Source organism: Podarcis raffonei, chromosome 15 (genome assembly GCF_027172205.1).
Source record: "Podarcis raffonei isolate rPodRaf1 chromosome 15, rPodRaf1.pri, whole genome shotgun sequence".
Classification (NCBI taxonomy): domain Eukaryota; kingdom Metazoa; phylum Chordata; class Lepidosauria; order Squamata; family Lacertidae; genus Podarcis; species Podarcis raffonei.
In genome coordinates this window covers 24662520-24678944 of record NC_070616.1, presented here as the reverse complement: position 1 = coordinate 24678944, position 16425 = coordinate 24662520, and the positions used below count along the sequence as shown (strand labels likewise).

Here is a 16425-nt window from a genome sequence, read left to right as displayed (position 1 = left end):
TGTTGGTATTATCATACGGATAATATTGAGTGAAAAAACAATTATATATACTCCAAAGATACAGGGCTGCTGTTGCCCATTAGTCAATGGATCCTGATGATGAGCCTGCAAGGAGGGACTCAGGCAGATGTTAAGACCTGGGCAGATTTGTATGGGTGTAGATGATCCTTCAAATAGCCAGGTCCCAAACCAGAATAAGAATTGTATTGCTAAGCTTAGCTATCCAACAGATTCCTCAGTGATATTTCACTGCTAATTTTGACAAGCTGGGGGAAAAGGGGATGGGGGAGAAAAGAGAAGTATTTAGCTTTGCAGTTTGAGATAAGGGTCTATTACAACTTGTTCAACATGGTGGATGAGTGCTCTGGTCTGAGTGACATGGTGGCAAACTATCTCTGTGTGACCAACCCTAAGCTGCTTCCCAACCTTGACATTGCAGCAGCAGGAGGAGACAATCTTCATGGCGTGGAGAAACCCTGGGCTTTGTTTTGGGCACCGAGTGCTCCAAGTTGCAGGCATGGAGCAAGGGCTTGTTTCCACATTGTTTGAAATCTGTTATTCCCCCAGCTCCAATCATGTAGCTAAAGAAGCAGAGAGGTGATTGTCCCTTACTTTATGCTTACTTTATGGTTTTAGCTTTAACATTTGCGTCAAGGCCAGGACAAATCATGCTCCTTTACCAATCTCTGAAAGACATAAGCAGTGTCAAAACTATAGGAGCATCTGGAATTATGTGTGGTTCTGTTCAGGTCAGCATTTTGTTTTGTTTGTCAAACTGATAGGGTTGCATTTCCCCTTGTGTATTTGCTGAGTAGTTTTGCATGTTACGGGTTGTGTAATGAACACTGACTTCAGGAGGCTGGGGGAGTGTTGGTGTGGGTGGTGTGAGCATTTACTGGACAACGTAAACCTGATTCTGTTCAAACATTATTGGCAAACGAGAGCAAACCATAGTAAAGCAAGTTTGCATAGCAAAAGTAAAATGCAGAAAATATGCACTTGAGCTCTGTGCCTATGAGGCCCATCATCTAATGTAGGTGTCTCAGGGAGGGTGTATGTGTCTTGTGTGTCATAATTGGAAGCTTTCATTTTATTCTCTCTCCCCCCCCCCCCGTATTTATATGCTGCCTTTCAGGGCAAGTTCCCCATGACATAAGTAAAAAGGATTCCCTCCTCTCCCCTCTCCTCCCCTTTTGAGGAAGAAGGGCAGTCTTAGATCTGTCTTTAAGAGTTATGGGAGGTGCAAGCTTCAAAAGGAGAAGAGGAGTTTGAGGTGTAGGAGCTGCCTGTCGAGGCAGATTGTGGCTAGAAAGTGTGTGGGAGGAGGAGAGTCTGTATATGTACAAAGCAATTTGGTAGGCCAAGCTGTGTTCTAAAAATTACCTCCTGACATTAGTGCATCATTAAAAACACCTTCCAGTTCCAAAGAGAAAGCTGGTAATTTTCTAGTGGATAACAGTGTGTCAAAACTTTGTGAATTATTTTTAAGATCTCTATTGAAGTTTTGTGTGTGAGAGGGAGGGAGAGATGATAGGTTAAACTCTGGATTCTAGACAGTAAAGTCAGCACTTAACTATTGCCACGGTGAAAGTTACACTTCTCATTTGTCTACTGCCCCAGAATTCACTGTTCAAAAAGCATCCGCTACTGTGGTTAAAACGGAAAACAGACTTGGGTGCTCTGCATGCTCCTATGCATGCAAGTTAATCATGTGTGTTTTTCTAGACTCGTAGCTCTTTCTGTTAACTTGCTGTGATAATACTGATGTCAAGACATTCAGTGGTAATGGCAGTTGACTTGTGCTGAAATTTGATATCTTACACATGTGCAACAGTGTGTTGCTTAGAGGCCTTTAGAGATGTCATACAAAACAACTCCAATTTACACATCTATTTAAAGCTCACATCATTATGAGCCAATGGCTTTTATCTGTTATGTAGGCATGTCACACTGGGCTAGGTGCTGTGGTCTTGGTTTCATTGAGTTTTTTACCACCTTGAACAGCACTGAGCAGATACAGTGGGAGGGCACTGGGGGGAATCCTTTGTTGTTGCTGTATTTGTGTGATCAAATTAATACTGTGCGACATTCACCATGTCTGCTTTCTTAAGTGGTATCCTGCAACCTCAAAGCTCCCACTTCCTTACTAAGCCAAAGACTGAAAAGTGAATGGAGGGGGGCATCTACTGTGTGTGGCTCAAGATTGACCTGGGTGTGTATGGAGCTGCCAGTTTCAGCCACAGATTATCTTCTGGAATACATTTGGATTTGTTATCTTTCATGGAAGCCGTCATATTTGAGTATTGCTTGCCTCAAAAGATGTGCTGTACATTTTAGTCCACCGTCAGCTCCAGAGGAATTGAGGTGCAAAAATTCATATATAATTATCTGACTGACTGACAAAGATGAAGTCAAGGACAACATGTTATGTGGTTTAAGTGCTGTAGCATGTTATAATATCCCTGAATTCTTAAATCAACCCTTCCCCCTTTATGGGAATTGTATGTCCTGTCCTATATAGAGAGGTTGCAGTAAAATTCTAATGGCAGCCAAGGTGTTGAGCTTGGAACATTTGTTGTCTCTGCAGCCAGACTTGTGGGGTTGCTGTCTCAGCAAGATTTTGTGTTCGTCATCAGCTCTAGGGCATAAAGGAACAAATCCATACAGGAAAAAGCTGCAGATACTTAATATCTCTTCTGTGTATAAATTGTGCACAGCCTTACCCAGGAAGGAAACTGATACTACTAAGAGGTTTGTTTTTTGAAATGTTGATTTTGAAATCAAACTGGCTATAGTTATAAACTGCTTATACAGCACCAAAGCCCCCAAAGTACTAAAACAAATTCTGTACTGATAATTTTGTCTCTTAAAGTGAGAAGCTGTGTTAGGAAAACACTAGAACACATTGTTGAGGCAGCCTATCAAAGCCTGTTGTGAAAGAGTCCCCTGTCACTTCCTTCGAATGAAACTTGCACTTCAGAATGTGGAAAACTTGTGAAGCCTACTTCTGCATTTCAATTAGAGTATCTTAGAGAAAATTCAAAAGCTGCCTATAAAAAAAAAAGAGTCTTGACTGCCAGGTTGCTACATAAGAACGTGAACTGCTTGCTGCCTAAAGAGACCCCATTGCCATGAAGAAAATGTGCTTAGATGTTGATCTTTAATTAGGTCCACTGGGATGGGCAAACACACCCAGGTTCCTGTAACAAATCCTGGGACCCCAAGCTTTCATTTCTAAACTTCTGAGTCCTAATGGTTTCATGGAAAGTTTGAAAATGTGGTAAAATAGCAATGCATGCAAGTAAAAAGGATCTCAAATTCAGCTTACCACAATTTCCAATAGTCATTAAAGGGATTATTTAAAGTATGCATTTCTGAGGGTACCACTTCTAGTCCATGGTACAGTCCTTGGTGCTGAATATGTCTCCCTTCATCTACATTAGTGCTAGTGGTGGAAGCCACTTTCCCCTTTCCATTTTTTCCCATAGGAATCCCATATCAAGGTAATTCTAATGTTGATATAACAAGTGTGAATATACTGATCCCAATCCAGAAGCTGCTTTTCCTTGCTTAACTAGGTTTGGATATGTGAGAATTTGAATAAGAGAGTCTCAAATTCTGGTTTGCATCTGTTATCAGAACTTCATCTCAATGAATTAACAATTTCAGGTTTTGCAGTGCTGTTTATTCATTAAAATATTCTCCTCATAAATCTCATTTTAGCACTTAATGCTTCATGCATTTCCAAACAGTTTCAAAAGATTAGAAAACCCATAATCTTGTTTTGCTTTGCGGGAAGTATAATTTAATATAGATTGTAGCCTTTTGTATTAAATCTTGGTGTCTGATAGAAAGGCACTAAGGAGATGTGGCGTTGAAAGATTGCACAATTGCTTTATGTCAGACCAGTGAACTTGAAACAGGATCCAAATGTAACTAGGCAAATTCCAGCATGCTTTGTGTGTTAAATAGCTGCAGCTGCCATCCAATTACAGAACTCATAATCAGTTTTACAACTAATATGATTATGATGATTAATCATTAATTGGCATTAGTGACCAGGAAACTGAGCGATAGATCAGGAAAGGTCCTGGTTTGAATTTAGTTTCTGCCATGAACTGATGTGATGGCCTTAGGGCAAGCCACTTTCTCTCAGCCTTGCTCCTCCCCACTTGTAACATAGGGGATAATAATATTGACTAACTTTACTAAGTTGTTGTACGGACTCAGTTACTGCAATATGTTGTATGTGGGCCTGCCTTTAAAAATGGTCTGGAAACTACAGTAGGTCCAAAACAGGGCCACAAGATTAATAACTGGGGCTGGGTGTTTCAACCAAATTATGCCAGTGCTTTGTCTTCTGTGCTGGCTCCCATTCTGGCACTTAGTTTTAAAACTCTAGTCTTAATCTTTCAAGTGCTTAACACACAGGTGAGGAAACTTTGACCCTCCAGGTGTTGTTGGACTACAACTCCCATCATCCCCGGCCATGGGACTTGTGGGAGTTGGAGTCAAGCAACATCAGGAGGGTTAATGGTTCCCTACCTCTGTCTTAATGGCTTGAGACCAGGTTACACAAAAAAGATACTCTTCTTCCTTTCTAACTGAACTTTAAGGTCCCGTTTAGAGGACCTGCTCCTGGTGCCCCACCCAGGGAAATGAAGTGAATGTCTACTAGGGATAGTTTTTGGTAGTGGGATCTTAGCTTTGGAATAGCTGCTCCAAAGAGGCTTACCTAGTACCTTTCTATGTTTTTTCTAGTGCCAGCTTCTTATTTCTTAAAAATTAGAAAAATAAAATAAAATATTTGCAGTTGAATCACTGAAGGGATCCACAAAGACTTTTAAGGTAAAAATGTTAGAGGCTGTGTCCAGCTCAACTGTTGATTTTTTCTGATAGTGGGTTTACAGCATCTAATTATGTCGACTTCCTGTTTCATGCTGGTTCCTTGGCGAATCAGTCCACAGAATCAATGCAATGCTAGCTGACTGGCTGCAGACTGGCATGATGGACATGTAATTTGATGGCTCTAAAATCTGTCTGGATGAGTCTCCTACTAAGCAAAAGACAGTGGGCACTTCATTTTGTGTATCAGTTTGCCCTGCAGTTCTCTGGAAGGTGACTTATGCTGCTATCAGTGAGAGTGAAGTGGAATTTCAATCACTTCCTGTGTTGAAAGTTTACTTGAAAGTAGTTCCGTTGTATATCTATTTTTAAAAACTGATTACTCTGTGAAAGGCTCTGAAGCTGCACAAATCTTATAAATGTTGACATAGGATGTTTAAGCATGACTATTCAGCACTTCTTTGCAAGGGTCAGAGTAAAAACTGATAGCAGCAGGGCAGTTGTTGCTTACATGGAATATCGTCCTGTTACAGGGACTCGGTGCAATCATTCATCGGCCTCAATGGGGTCTGACATGTTAGATCAGAGGTGGAAAACACATGGCCTACATGCAGCATTTGGGCTCTTTCGTGAGGCCAGAGATATTCTTTTAGTGCTTCCCCCCGCCCCAAAGCTCCGTACATTTGTTTGAACATGAGCTTTAATGACTTTAGAGAGAACAAAATGGCAAAGACACAGTTGCAGCAGTGGCTCAGGATAACAAGAAAATAAGAAGCTCCAACTAATTGCTTTTCATTTACATTTTTGTAAGTTAGGTCTGTAACTTAACCCATCCCACTTAGGGTTGGTATCCGAAGCACTGCCATGCCACCTCTTCCCTCAAGGGAGAATAAAATGTATGAGCTTGTAACAAGAGGACGTGGTTGCTACAGAATGTTTGGCCTAAGCCCTTCAGGGCTTTATGGGTTAGTACAAGAATCTTAAAATGCTGTTTTTAATATTCGGTTGGGAGCTGCCCAGAGTGGCTGGGGAAACCCAGCCAGATGGGCGGGGGATAAATAATACATCATCATCATCATCATCATCATCATCATTATTATTATTATTATATGTGCCCAGAGAAAAGAGAGTGAATAGAGACATCAGAGCAGTGTGCTTTGGTGGTGGTCCATTTCTTTGGGGAGATGGGTTGCTGCCTTCTGTACCAGAAGAAGCATGTGAAGTTTTTTCCAGAGCAGCCCCATATAGAGTGCATTTCCTGCACAACCCCCCATGTGCATGTGCATGCAGTCACTTTTGGCTCTGAGTTTTGATACTCATCTGCTCCTGTGTTAGAGTAGAATCAGTACAGTGATACTTCGGTTTTCGAACGTCTCCATTGATGAACATTTTGGTTTTCAAACGCCGTAAACCCAGAAGTAAATGCTTCGGTTGTCAAATACGCCTTGGAAGTTGAACATGCCATGCATCTTCCACTGAGTGCAAGATCCTGAGACCTAGCTCTAGCTGTCAGCCATTGAGTTTTCGGTTTTCGAACGTTTCAGAACTCAAACTGTCTTCCGGAACGGATTACGTTCGAAAACCGAGGTATCACTGTACTCAGAAATTACTGCAACCTTCTAGTGCAAAAACAAGCAAACACAACACCCACTAAAGGTCTGGGGACTAAGGGCGTCTCTGAAGTGAAATACTAGCCTTGTTTTACAGAACAGCTGAAACTAAGCCTATTCTGTTTCTTGATGAGTGTGTGGCATTTGTTAGGGAAGTCTCCAGTGAAGGGAGCAAAGCTCGCTGAATTGACTCTTGAAATGCTTCTTTGTCATGAGACCTAATATCCATATAATCTAATTTTTCTGCATAGACGAGTTTTCTTTCCAAAGGCAGACCTAAACCTTTGGACCATGTTTACTGTACCAGTCTGTCTTTAAGCTACTGATGCAGTGAGAGTAAGCACATGACATTGTGAGGAAACATCACATGTTAGCACTATTTACAGCACCCAGAGAAGTATAAGGGTGCTTTCTGAGTGTAACTGTTCTTACCTTGAGGTGCATGCTTCTCTTTATCCAAAGTTATAAATATGTAGCATTATTTGTGCATTGTGTTTTTTGAGTGCTTGAGAATGCAATATTTGGCTTCCATTTCTTCTCCCTGCAACTAAAGGTGTGTTTTTTGTTGTTGTTGTTAGATTCAGCCAGAAATTGTTATGATGGGAAAAACACAGAGGTGGGAATTGGGAGGACTATGATAGTTAACTTGACTGATTCTGGACAACCAATCTGCAGTTCTGGACTCCTCATTTCTATACAGCTATGGCTACACTGCCTTGTCTTAGTATAATTATCAACCTCTTTGCTTTCATTGATTCTAGTAGGCCTGAGATGTGCACTTTGAGAGACTCCAAGCCTTCCTAGTAAGATGTAAAATATGTTATTGTCCTCTTTTGGGAAAAGTTGGTTTTAGCAAAGTGGGCTGCCAGAAAGGGGGGAGGAGAGTCCAACCACCAACATTGAGAGTCCAACCAAACCAGCTCCCCCAGCCCCCCACCATCGCAGCCAGTCAGGCCTTCCCCATGAAGTTTTATAGCAGCCCTCCAGTTCCTCGTGCCTCAGAGAAGGTGTCTGGGTTGCTGCTTGCTTCTTGCCCCATCCTTGATGAAAGCCTGGCTGGCCACAGCAGAAGAGCCGGCTGTGCTCAGCTTGAGATGGTGTCCATTGCTAGATTTTCATCCCGTCTTGCTGCTGACCTCCTTCCCTAAAACCTACATTTTCCAAATGGGGAGAGAACAAATTTTACATCTTGCTAGTAAGGCTCAGGGTGTCTCAGAGTGCACATGACTTTGAGAGACCCAGAATCTTTCTAGTAAGATGTAAAATACGTTTTCTTCCTCAGTTGGACAAAGTTGGTTTTAACTTGCAAACATCTTGTATCTTCCCTTCATCAACCTGTGAAGAAAGCTTCCCTGATACAGAACATCTGAGTTACTTAAGAAAAGCAATATGCTTGTTGAAAGTTAATACAGTAATAGAGCAGGTCTCTAATGAGAATATGTATCTTCTAAGGGAGAAACATTCTGATTTTTCCACCATCAATTTTAATGTTAGACATTTTGAATAAACAGTGCTTGAAGAGAACAACTTGCTTGCACAAGGTGTCCCTAGGTACATTTTTAGTCTTCCTCACAAAATGTAAATAAGGAAGCAGGGTTGTTATTTTTATAGGGGATATTTGTATTTCCAGGTGTCTTGTGCCTTTAAATCTACTCATAAAATTAGTGTTTGTAGAAAATTAGGCATTCCCAGTATTTCTTCTTACTATGTGTGCATAGAGGAAATGGATGGTGTACTTTTTGTAACCTTTCTGCAGACTTGTCAATTGTAGGATCAATATGTCTCCAAACTGTTTTTCTGCTTAATTACATTACCATTCACATTTTTGGCTAGAATTTTCTAATTATAAGAAATTGTAAGTACATTATTTTAGGGCCAAGACTAGAACAGTAATTACATGCTTAATTCTAATGTTAGTTTGAAAATTGCTACGTGTAAAATGAGCTCCCTGCTGGAGCTTCTGCTAAATGTGCAAAGTGTATTAACTCTTCTCTGCATGCTTAAAGCAACACTGTAGGATTCTGACCATCATAAATCTAATTAATTATAGAAACCTGTATCAGGAAGTGATGCGTAGACAATAAAGAACCTTATTTTGGACTCTCTAATTATCTGTGTGGTATGTAGCTTATTTTTACATTGGAATTTATATACTTCCTGCTTAAAATAGCTATATGCCCAGAAGGGGTGGATTTTGTAGGTTGAATAAATTATGCAAATTATGCAAATTTTCACTTTTCATTTGCATACTTTTACTTCTGCCATAGAAATGAAGTGTGATATGCAGGTCATTAAAGCACAAGTTACTGATCACAAGGGATGGATGAATCTGTCAGTTTTGGTTTCTCTCAGTTCCTCATTTTTCCAACCTTCAGTTTGCTCCATTTCCTCATCAATTTGCAACTTTTAAAAGTTGCACAAAATTCATATGTGCATATCTCCTAATATATGAATTTTTGGATACAGTTTTGCCAAGCATACACATTTCTGTTAGCATCTCCTCTGATGTAGTGCAGTTTTTCCCATTGTTTTCACTGATAGGGAATTAAATGCATTCTTCTTGGCTGGAGAATTGAATCACAAAATTCTAAGAAGTGCAAATTTTGAAGAATCCTCTGTGTTTTGGTTTGGGAAGGGTGAATTGATGATACTGTGTTGGTATGAAAATGAAAACGGAATCAAGTTCTCTCCCATTTCCCAGTACTCCTGTGCTTCTAAGCCTCTTCGGATCCTTCCCCCCTAAAAATGAAACCCAAGATTCAAAGAATGCTGAATCCTGTTCCCAATGCTAAATTCCACATTTACCCTCTGCTTGCTTTTATTGTAGTTGTTGGGTTGGTGCTTAATTTTGTTTAAGGTATCAAAAGTCAGTCTTGTGCTAATGGGTAGCAGCATAAGTCAGACTTTCTAGTGAATATGAATTATACTAGTTTTGTTAGTTTGCTCTTGAAATTATTCTAGCAACCCCAGTAGGGGTTTTTCCAAGTACAGCAGGTACTGGTTGGGCATGTGGAATTGTCTGATTATCTTACTGGTGCAAAGAAAGTCATAAGGGGTTAAAATGTGGTTTGCTGTCTTCTGCAAGACAAACGCTTACTGTGGAAGAATGCTTTTATCCAGCAAACAGGAAACAGGAAAGGAACAGCCTACTGCAGGTCAGAGGGGAGCAGGTTCAGAAAGCTGAACTGGGGGAAGTGGGGGCCCATTGAGAGGCTGCTGTGAAGGTTTCGGCAGGACTGGAAGTACTTGGTTGACCTGTTGACTTCCTGCAAGACATATGGAGCCAAAACAGTAATGAAGGGGGGAAGGAAGTAGTACAACCACAGCACCAGGGGAGGGAGAGAGCCGAGGACAATATCCGTTCAGTGTCTTCAAAACTGGATCTTGCATGGCTTGTCTAATTTTTAAATCTGTTATCTGATGGAACTACTTTGGCTACAAGAGGTTGTGGACGCTTATGTTTAGTGAAACTGGAAACTGTGTAAAGCTGGAGTGGAAAGGTGATCCCATCTCCAGTTTCTAAAGTTCTGAGAAACTCACTTAATAGTAGGATTGAATTAAAAGGACTTGTCCCATCGCTAAGCAATTAATTTTTCAACAGCTATATCAGCGTTCAAAGTGATTGCCTGTTCAGGAAACATTGGTCTTGCTCTCAATTCTTTATTTGCTTTTAGCAAGGTTATCACTTAGCCAAATCTGATTGGCTGCATAGTGACATGACACGATCTCTGATTTGCTGGGGTTGCCCGTGTGACTGATCCCAGAAGAGGATGTAGTAATAACAAAATGGAGAATTGTACAGAAGCAAAAGCAGATGGGAGAAATGATATTGGTGCACAGGTTTGTAAAAAGGGAAACTAACTTACAATTAACACTTCTTTCAGGAAGGACTTCTGTTCCCTGAAAGCACTGCTTTTAACCTGACAATGGAAATGAAACAGAAAAACATTTGACACAGCCCTGTGTTACAGTAGATTTAAATACAGAGACTCTTGTTAAATGCTGGTAAACGCCAATATATGCTAAAGAACGGCTGTTTCTGGGCTACAGCTGTGGCCACAACATCCAACACACCATTAATTCTAGACAAATGTTTCTTAGTAGAATATGCATGATGATGCCTGGCATGTGCTGAGCGCTTCTTCCATATGCTGTTGCATCTGATGCCTTTGCAAGCAGGATTTTCCTTTAAAACATCTTTACAAATTAAATGCTGCCACAAACTTGTTGCTGCTGCTGCTCTCATTATGGTGGCTGATGCCAGATCAGTTGTTCTTTCTTTTCTTTTCCAGAAACTAAAGTAACAATTTTAAGTCAGACCCTCTGATTAATCAGGCCAAATTTGGTATTGTTTCAAAGTGAGGATATTCCATTAGAGTGTTGTTGTTGTTGTTGTTGGTAGTAGTAGTAGTAACAACTTTCAGGATAGAAATGTAGCATATGAACCTAAACAGTAAAATGCATTATTAAACATACAGTAAGAGCAAGTTTAGTAAATAATAACTAGTAACTAGTAAGCAGGCACATTTGTAAAGCTTCATTCATGGGATGGTGTCTAACTAAAGTGGCATGTGTGAGTCACTTGGGAGAGCTGGGAACTTCTGCTTTCAGTGGTCTTCCACACATTGTGCCAGATCTACCCAAAATTGCAAGATAAGACTTGAGGAACCAGATGCTCCTAGTGTTTACTAGCAAGTCTGTGTTCCCACCACCATGCTACCATTTTGGATGACTGTTGCTTGATCTCCTCTAAGTGAAACAGAAGTGGTTTTAGTGGGTGCTTTTCAGGAGCAGGTGCTGGCCTGAAGTTTCTGTGTCCTTCCTGTGTATCACCTGATGGCTTGAAGGAGAGCAAATGGTGTTTACCTTGTTAACCGACTTTGATGTGTAAAATTAAACGATGTGGGTTTTTGTTTTCTTTCAAGCGTACTATATTCCCAGTTAAGCCACAGCTCTTGTTCATTGCCAGCTGGATTCTGGATCTCAAGCCCTGAATGGTTCCCTTTGCAAATGTGTTCAGACCCTGCCTGCCAACCACAGGCACATAAAATAGTCATTCAGGGTTTTAGCTTTCCCTCAGGCTTGTGAACGTTGTAATTTTATGTCTTCGTTTATACTTGCAAATAGTCTTTAAATTTATGCTGCTTAAGCACCTGAGAGCAGCTGTTAAAAAGTTAGCTTGGCTAATTGTGTTGCTCAGTTATAACTTCAGTTTCCTGGAAAAACATTTTCCATCGGCAAAGTCCAGTGAGGCAAGAGATCACGTTTCCTATTCAGACTTTAAAGAAGCTGCCAGTTGGATATGTATGACTTTGCAAAGCTGTTGTGTTTGAGTATTTAAAATAAAGTTGTGGTGCTCCTGCAGCGTCTTGTTAGTTTATTACCCTGAGCCCACCTATGCAGTGCTCTTTCCTAATCCTAATGCAAGGCGGTATTTGCCTGAGATGCTGAATAATCTTTGTGTCTGTGGGTTCTTTGAGACATGTGATCCTTTGAGTAGTTTAAACATCCGTCCTCAAAAGTATCTACTCAGGAGAGTTCAAGTTAAAATCATGCTTACCTCCTTTTCATTTTAAAATGAGAGCTGTTCTAGCTATTCTAATGAAAAACTAATGGGGAGCATGTTCAACGCAGCCACAATAGTTGACTTGTCCTTGAGTGCACATTCTCACTTGAGCAAGATATGGAGGGGAGGGGGACCTGTCATTTTCCCTGTAATGACTCAAATGAGTGTCATTCTAAAGGAAGCTAAAAAGATGCTAAAAATAGGAGGGTGGCTATCCCATTCACTCCAGTATTGTATTCTTGGCCCAAGAAATGGATGGGCAGACATAGTGCACACAGCTGCCATGTTAGAGCAGATTTTGACATGGTGAGGGTTAGTGCATTGATCCAGTCAAGATGTGCACAAATGAGGCTGGTGAAGAGAGGCCTGAGTTCCAGTGGTTCATGAGCCCTTAGAAAAGGTTTCCTCCTCACTTAATTCCACACTTGAACCATGGGTCTTGACTCTGTTGTCACAAGCTTCAGTTCATCTGGAAAATCTGCCAGTGTACCTGTCTCAAGAATTCCAGTACAGCCCAATCTTTAAAATCTGGATTTGACTAGATTTTGTAAGGAAAGAAATCAGTGGGGAGCTGCCTGATGCTGCAAATGGTTGGCTTTTGTACTATTTTTAAGTGATTGCTCTTGTCTCCTTGTTTTGTTAGCCACCTGGGGTGTCTCTTTATTTAAGGTGTAATGCCAACATAGAAATGTTCAGGGCAGCATAAATTAAAGGTGAATAGTTGAGAATGAAGTACTCTTTTGTACTTTTGTTAAGAAATTGGGCTTGGCTTCGTTAACTTCTTCTAGCATGCTCAATAGATTAACTGGTCACTGCTAACATAATCAACGCATACTACCAGGATCTGCCAAGATGAACAAGTTTGGAATAGGCAGACCTCAGGCTGGGCTTAGCTGGTGCTACACTGGTGTAACTCCCTTAATCTGGCACTGCAGTGCATATTCCAGCAAAATTCCCTCAGCCGGACTGAGACAGGGCTAAGCTAGCAGAGTTTACACTGGTGTAAGTCCCTCAAAAGGGGCTTTCCTGTGGTGTGGCAGGGATGGAGCAAGGAGAGACTTGCACCTATTCCAAACTTTTTTCAGCTCAGTTACGTAATGTGGCAACCTGGCAGAACCTATGCGGGCAAAAAGAGTGTTGTAAGTGAAACTTTATTTTAAGGGCCTGTTTCCTCTTTTCTTGGTTTGGGCCATCTCAGCCGGCAGCTAGGAGCCTCCTGAACAGAATTTGGAATAGGCTTAATTTATGCCAGCTTCCTATATTTAGGATTGCTTTGTAAGGTCGCTTATGGTTGCTCTTGTTTTGTAACATTCACAAACACCTTCTTGTTTGGAGGAAGTGAGTAGTGATCGGCATTTTTAAAAATTGCAGATTTAGAGAGTGAGAACTCTCTCTTGCAAAGCTGCACATCTGGAAAATAGTCGTAAACAGCATCAGTTTTTGTGTGTGTAATCCTTGAAAGTACGTAGTAGGTGTTTTAAAAACAACCACCACCAAAAAAGTATTAGGTGAATAATGACAACGGGTGCAACTTTAGGAGTTACACAGTACAAGTTTGAGCCCTGCCCCCCCCCCTTATAAAAGAAGAATATACATTCCTAGCAGCCCATGTAGCACTAATCGGTTAAAAACACAGTGCAACTTAGTTGACCTTGTCTCACTTTTTGATACAGAAAAAGATAATGAAAGAGTTAACGGCTTTAAGAAAAAAAACTGTCTCATATGATTAGAAGTGAGCTGAAGTCTGGTGTAACAGATTAGGCATGTTGGGGAGGGAAAGACCCCTTCTGCTGCACTGAAGATCAGTGATAGACACGGGGCAGCGGCAATGTCCCTTCAGCTGCTGCTGACTCCAGTTGTCTTCCTATCGTTGTTCCATTTTAAAAAGTGGGACCTCTCCTTAAATTTGCAAGAACCAGTCTTTGCATATTGCAGTTTTCTGTGTGTTTTAAACATTGCAAAGGGAAGCAAGCCTCATGTTTCTCTGGGGCATTTTAGTTTTATTTTTCTTTAGAAAAACGGCCTGGTGTAAAAAAAAATAAAAACCTTGGCCATGAACCAAGACCTTCCCTCTTTGAGCCCTTAATTTTATTGTAAAGATTTATTTTATATATGCAGTTTCAAACTATGAAAGCCATTTTTAAAAGTGTATATGCAGAAGGGAACAGTTGCATTGTGCTCTTTGAGGGACAGATTTTTGTGTTCAGGTATCAAGGCAGGAATTTAGAACTTGGTGAGAATTTACTTGTAAAGGAGTCAGCTGGCAAAATTCTGGTCCTGGCTGCAACATGAAGGGAATACATTGTGGACCCTACGTGCCAATCCATTCATTCCCCTTGCTTCTGATTCTGCCAGCCTCTTTCTCTCACCTCAGATGCCCTTGTTTTTTCCCCCCTTTCACCACCTTCAGATTTGGGGATCACAAGGTGCTTTCTCTATTAAAACCTCCTCTTGTGAAATCTTGAACTGATCCAGGTTAACGGAAAATGGAACAGAAAGGTAACCAAAAACAACAACAATGAAGCATTGAGCAAGGGCTTGTGAATTCTAGCTTGGTAATAAACCTCCTGTGTAGCTTAAATCATTCTCACCTTTCCATTGCATATCTAAAAGTAGATAACATACTTTTCTGCAAGGGACTTGAGAGGTAAATCTAAGATTCACAACTGCTGTGCAGTGTATTGCAACAAATGTATCATTGTTGGAAGAAGCATTCCAAAATGTGACTCAGTAATCCGGCTTTCTGCTCCTTTTTCTACCCCCCATCTGGCTGTTTGTTTCACGTTTCAAGACAGATCTGTGTTTGTGATCCTGCAGGCGCAACCTTACAAAACTGTCCCTGATCTTCAGCCATATGCTAGCAGAACTGAAAGGCATTTTCCCAAGTGGACTCTTCCAGGGAGACACATTCCGGATCACAAAGGCAGATGCAGCAGAGTTCTGGAGAAAAGCTTTTGGGGAAAAGTAAGTACTCTTTCCAGTATAAGTTTCTGCTTTGGCTCCAGCAAATCTGTTGGCGATGGGGGCGTGTAAACGTGGAGCAGCTGCAGAAAACACCTTTCTGCTGGTGTTGGCATCTGTAAACAGCATAGGATGGAACTGCGAGGGGGAGCCCACACAGGAGGTTTCACGGGAGTGGCTATCAATCCTCGCCTTCAGGGATCTTTCTGCCAGAAACAGATGGAACGACCTGAACTTCTCCTAGCTCCCACTGTGGCCACCATCCACTCACAGGGTCACTACCCGAGAGTTTGTTTCAGCCTTCAGCCTTACTGTGTCATTGGTATGTTGGTCCTGGCTCTTATGCAGTGTTGCATTGATGTTAGGGTGACACTTAACGGAACAGAAGAAAAGGATGAATAGTCGCAAAATAGGCCCATCACTCAAATGAACCAGGCATTGCATGACTTCCCACTAGTTCTGTAAGACACAGTACCACTGGATTAGTCTTTTTGTATCTGCTTTAGGCAGAATGGGAATTAACATGTCCCTTGGATGCAGGGATGGAGGCTGTCATAACTCTAGATGGTTGTCTGCAGAGATTAATTTAAGTGTGGTTGGACGGGGCGGGGGGGAGGCAGGGCCATACATTCATTTCTAATAGAGTGTCTGTTTATGAAATATGCATTACCAGTCTCCTGAAAGGTACTTGGAAAGTGCTGGTTAGCAAGATGCTCGCTCATAGATTGGCTTCCCTCTTTCCTCCCCGCAGTTAACTTGCCACTAGCTTAACATCTGAAAGCCGCTAATTAAACTGGTTTACATGAGAGACCTTGTTTACACAGAGATTGTGTCGCATCTTTTTCTCTTGCAACTACACAAATATAAGTGCTTCAGACGCCACTTCCATCAGTTAACTGAACAGATTCAAAATTAGAAATGATGCTGTCCATTTGTCCTTTAGCGTGAATCATTTCTCTTACGCAAAATGTCTTGTTCTTGGCATCCTGTTGTGTGCGTTTCACATTCCTCCCTTCCGCTGTGGCTGTGAATCTATATGCATATGGAGTTAGGGAGTTTCTGAGGTCTTCTTTTTCTCCCACTTCCAGGACCATTGTTCCATGGAAGACCTTCCGTCAGGCCTTACATGAAGTGCATCCTATAAGTTCAGGGCTAGAGGCAATGGCACTGAAATCTACTATTGATTTGACCTGCAATGATTACATTTCAGTGTTTGAATTTGATATCTTTACCCGCCTCTTTCAGGTAAGTAAAACAAAAGGGAATGGCTTTCTTAAAACCAGGTGAAGCTTCACAATTCACAAGCTTCCCCTGGTCTATAGTACGCTTATGGTGTTGTTATCTCTTGTGTTAGTGGTGAGCTAGATCTGTTGACCTGCCGTCGCCATTTCTGACTTCTGGAAATAGGAGGATCATTTTTGGCACAAGGGGACTGTTCATTGC

General features: G+C 41.3%; 1 protein-coding gene across 3 annotated transcripts in view; it reads left to right on the top strand.

Annotated features, from left to right (window-relative positions):
- The window catches only part of CBL (Cbl proto-oncogene), a 48288-nt gene that overhangs the window by 11295 nt on the left and 20568 nt on the right, over positions 1-16425 (top strand). For all 3 annotated transcript variants that reach the window (XM_053367940.1, XM_053367938.1, XM_053367939.1), the window contains 2 exons: positions 14839-14985; positions 16071-16227. In XM_053367940.1, the coding sequence (XP_053223915.1) occupies positions 14839-14985; positions 16071-16227 (304 nt within the window). The remainder of the gene's footprint in view (positions 1-14838; positions 14986-16070; positions 16228-16425) is intronic.